Here is a 5,202-nt window from a genome sequence, read left to right on the forward strand (position 1 = left end):
AATGTGATGGCGAACGACTGATTTTTGTTCAATAATAAAAATAACAACCCATCCTTAGTTTATTCTAAAGATTGCTCAAACTGTAGCGGAATTTATACAAAAACCCATTGACTGTGAGAGGAGCGCTCTACTATCTGAAGTTTCACTATGGCGTACTATCATCTTTCCTATCGTATGATTTGTATCATTTGCGGAAATATGTAAGAGACAGGTTGCAAGAAGCAGGAAGAAGAAACAGAAAGACAAGAACTTGAGATAGTGCTACATCATTTATATAAAAGGAAAAAAAGATTTATTTTTTTTTGCTTAGGTTCAGTTGTTATGACACCGCCATTAATGATTTTTTTAATGTCGACGGCCTCATTTGAATATTCATATATGCATCTAAATCATATTTAATCATTGTTATCAAAGGCAATTAAAATGAAAAGCACACCTTCACAAACAACAGCCGTGTATGTCAACCAGTAACTGCCGAACTCAGGAAAAAAAAACTCTTTTTTAAAATTTGGCCAGAAACTCGCCCTTCATATATCGATCCATTTAAATGACCCTCAGCTTGTCAAAAATTCTGATAGAGGTTTGAGAGCTTTTGCCAAAATGTGGGTAATTCAAATCGGTCGATATTTGAAGGACGAGTTTTCTGGTCAAATTTTGAGATACGCATCTTTCCAGAGAACGGCAGTTTACTGGTTAAGAATGACATACATACAAACTATCACAAATCGTAAATTATGCAACGATTTCAAGAGATGAATGAAATTCAAGCTTATCGACATTTATTTAAATACAAATTATGGAGCAAAGTTAAATTTTTATTTGATAGTTGCCAAACACGACACGTATAATGATGCAAATATGATGGAAATGGATATTCGATGAGAATCGTCTGACTGGAAGTCACTATAAAAACGGAGAGAAGTGACACACTGCATCACTTTTGGACCAGCCTTCCCAGTCTTTGTTTGGTTCCATCTTCGTCTCATTTCTGTGATATCTAGGATTCCAACTCATCATCAATAATGATCAGTAAGTTTGCTTTTTCTCCATAGCTTTCTAATACGTTGTATGTTGTGTCTACGTTGTACCATTGAATATTCTGCGAATATTGAAGTTCCCCGTTGCTTTACAAAGCCATAGAGCGCTTTCAATGGGAACAAGTTCGGAATTCAACTCGCAAGAGGTCAAGAATTTAATTTTTTCTCCGATTAACTTCTAGTCCGTCTTCTCTCTTCTTGATAGTCTTGCTAATTCATTGTTAATAAGAACTGGGTATTAAATTATTATGTAGTAATAAAAAGCACTTATATTATAGCTTTGGAACGATAATGAATTAGCCTTTCTGATTTTATGATAGTCCCGAAATGTATTTGGAAACAATGAATAAGGATGAGTGCCTCTAGGTCCCAAGGCATTTTTCTGTTAATTGTTCTGGACATCTAAATACGTTGGCTTTGAGGAAACCGAAAACAAATATATGTTTTATCACATAATGAATAGATCCTTCATAAGCACAATGCCCAAGGAGATAGAGATTTTTTGTTGTTGTTGTAAATAATCACCCCTCGTTTATCCTTAGATACTTGAGAGAAGAAATGGAGCAATACAAAGCGCAGTCGGCATTACGCCTCATGTATAATATATGCTATATAGATATACATGCTTTGTGGTCTTGTGGTCATACACTCGCTTTTGGACCTTCAGGCCTTTGGTTTGAGTCTAGTTCTGACGTAGGGAAGTTGAGTCTTTGAAAAGGCTCTTTTCTCAGTTTTTTTTCTCATCGTACTCAGGTGAAACATGACGTAGGAAAGTTGAGTCTTTGGAAAAGACCGTACTCAGGCGTACGATGAGTAACTCACAGGTGTGTTGTCTCAAAAGGAAAAATTTATAATAGTATTAAGTCGCATCTAACACGTTGAGTATTGCGGTTGACGTGGGACTCCTGGAAGGCACTCTGAGTGAGAACATATCATGTCATATCGTAGTTAGGATTGCTTATCTCAAAAGACCTTTGAAAACACTGTTGCTCAATATAAAGGCCATGTTTATCTACAAATCCAAATAAAATGTTTCTATTCTCACAGAGATCGCCTTCGTCGTTTTGTGCCTCTGTTTGGTACCCGCTGCTGCGATGAAAAAGAAAGCGAAAGGGGGAAAGATTCCTCTTTGTCTTCCGTCATGTCCGGACGCCTGTGCTGCACTGGTGAGTAGAAATCACGTGACCTTTTGTTTCAGAACGATTTTATGAGGGAATGATTTAGAAAAGGCTAAAAATTAAATTTTTGCCAAAATGTGAAAATTTGTTATTTGTTAATTATTCTTTTTAAAAGAAAGAATACGATTTCCTTTCGGTCTAAAATTTAAATTTTAATTTTTGGATCTTTTTACCTGTCGTACTCTGGACAAACCCATATTTAAAAATTTGTCCTTCAAATATCGATTGATTTAAACGACTCTCATCTTGGATAAATCTCTCAAACCTGGGACTTATTTTACAGTATTTGCTGGTCGTCATGAACCAATCAGGATATTTCCTGCTACTTAGCCCGCCCCGTCCGCTTGACTATCTATTTCCAGTCAACGAAAAGGCATGGCAAACATTCCGTAATACGCTTCAACAGTCGTACGTCACTTCCCTCGTAATGACGCATGGTAACAGTAACTGGCTCTAAATTATCGGAACAATGGCGGACGCCATTATGACATATTTCCTCGACGATCATAAAAGCGCATCCAGAGGAAAAAAAAACCATAAATCTGATCAAGTTTTGACTTTTACACATTCTGATCACAAGACATATGAAATGTTCTAGCCAGCATGAAGAATAAAAAGTACCGATTTTCTTTGTTTAGAACCAAGATGACCGCCGTTGCTGGGGGACGTGACATCAGACTATTGGATCCAATTCCTATAGCTACCTTTATTAAATGCCAAACAGACAAATAGGTCAGTCCCACAGTTAGTGAGGTGAGTTTTTATCATCATAATTTGACACACTGATGAAGGAATTGCATGGCGACATCTGTCGACATTATGTATTGTTTCAGTCGCATATTATATTGAAATTGTGAGTGTTGCTCTAAAAATCTCACAGCATTGTCATCCGGAAGTATAACGGACCAACACACAAAACTATGTGTAACCTTGAACGTTTATAGTCTGGTAAAAACAGTTAAGTGAGAATTGCTCATAAACGCGGATGGCAAAAAGCAAAAACAAAAAAGACACGAGTGACGCCAACTTCATACTATTTATAGACAGTATGCGATTGGCTAAGAAGCTCACAGCATTGTCATCCGGAAGTATAACGGACCAACACACAAAACTATGTGTTACCATGAAGTTTTATAGTCTGGATAATACAGTTTAGTGAGAATTGCTCATAAACGCGGATGGCAAAAAGCAAAAACAAAAAGGACATGAGTGACGCCAACTTCATACTATTTATAGACAGTATGCGATTGGCTAAGAAGCTCACAGCATTGTCATCCGGAAGTATAACGGACCAACACACAAAGCTATAGTCTGGATAATACAGTTTAGTGAGAATTACTCATAAACGTGGATGGTAAGAAACAATAACAAAGTGAGTGACGTCAACATCATTCTATCTATAGGGCTGATTGCTTCGGGTAACCATGTCGCATCGGTTCAGAGTTTTTTGGTCAATAACAGGGGCTCGAAATACTTCTAAAACATTATAAGTCACGTTCTAATACAATATACGACAACTGGCGTAGTTTTCAGAGATGTATGCACTTTATGTTGATCGAATAACCCAGGAATCGTGCTACTAGGTAACAGTACAATAGGCATTCTTGTCAATGGTTTGCCAGGCTTTCAATAAGAGGTCACGTGACCGTTAAGCATAAACATCAATTAATTCCATTCCTGACTGTGTGAAAACATTAGTTTTACTTGAAATCAACAGTCGCTCAAACCTATGTGTGGGTAAGTAAGTAAAATCTTTTTTTAAAAATGAGCTTTATAAAGCGCAATATCCACTAAATGTGCTCAAAGCGCTTTACAAGGGGTCCCTGGTTAACAGCAACATTTAACATGTAGGACGGGACATGACGCCTGTTAGCCGATCTTACAATTTTTAGGACAAAGACAACGCTGTTAACGGCCAAGACTCATTTTACACCTGAGTACGGTGAGAGAATGTGAGTAAAGAGCCTAGACCACATAGCCGCACGTAAAGTAAGCAATAATAATAATAATAATAATAATAATAATAATAATAATAATAATAATAATAATAATAATAATAATAATAATAATAATAAATAACAATAATAAATAACAATGATATAAGCATTTGTATAGAGCTTTACCCGGTTTCATCGACACGTAATTTACAACTTGGCCAGAAAAATCATCTTTCAAACATCAATCGATTTAAATAGCCCTCATCTTGGCAAAAACTCTCAAACCTGGGACCTCTCGTAAACGGAGTTTATAGATAATCCACAAAACTAGTTTCTGATATCAATATAAATCACCCATGTTGTCCAAGTAAGAAAACGGAAGTCTCATAAATTCACATTTCATAACCAGGGCTGCAAGATGGCAACTCTGGTGTGCAAAATTAGCCAAAGAGAGAATCTCGTTTGTATAGAGCAGTAAAGTTAGGTGCCCCAAACGTAAACAATAACAAGTTGCTAGTGATTTCCGTTAGGGACCGGAATAATTTACGCACAATATAGGTCTCCCAATTTTGTAGTTTGAGTTGTAGGCAATACACTTTCAGTATTGAAAATATGTTTACATAAAATCTAACAGTTGCAGAAATAATAATATAAGGCTAAATTATTATGAAAATCAGGCTCCGAATAATTCTCGTTTTGTTCACACCAGCGCAATAATTTGCTCTGGTCTAAAAATAGATAGACTGTAACTTTTGATAAATTTTAGAAAATTTTACCTTTTGTTCCATAAAATATCCATATCTAGACATTATTTGATGCATGATCGAGTATTTATGAATATGTGTTTCTTTTGCCACCTAACAGCCAAATTTTAAAGGTTATTTTTTTCTATTATTTACATTGGAACGTGAGCTGTCAAGACAGGAACATGTGGTTTGCCACGTGCTTCTCGACCTTTGTTTACGTTTGGGGCACCTAACTTTACTGCTCTATTACCGATGGGGTTTTCAAATGGGTCACAGTAATAGTAATAGGTGGTCATGTGAGGTT

General features: G+C 36.3%; 1 protein-coding gene across 2 annotated transcripts in view; it reads left to right on the forward strand.

Annotated features, from left to right (window-relative positions):
* Positions 1-870: 870 nt before the first annotated feature.
* Positions 871-5,202, forward strand: part of LOC144978633 (uncharacterized) — a 30,544-nt gene continuing 26,212 nt past the window's right edge. For both annotated transcript variants that reach the window (XM_078924935.1, XM_078924934.1), the window contains exons 1-2: positions 871-1,029; positions 2,085-2,203. In XM_078924935.1, coding sequence (XP_078781061.1) covers positions 1,023-1,029; positions 2,085-2,203 — 126 coding nt within the window. In that variant the 5' untranslated portion in view covers positions 871-1,022. The remainder of the gene's footprint in view (positions 1,030-2,084; positions 2,204-5,202) is intronic.

The sequence above is a fragment of the Berghia stephanieae genome, chromosome 8, assembly GCF_034508935.2.
Source record: "Berghia stephanieae isolate SIO BIC M18660-M18661 chromosome 8, UCSD_Bste_1.3, whole genome shotgun sequence".
Classification (NCBI taxonomy): domain Eukaryota; kingdom Metazoa; phylum Mollusca; class Gastropoda; order Nudibranchia; family Aeolidiidae; genus Berghia; species Berghia stephanieae.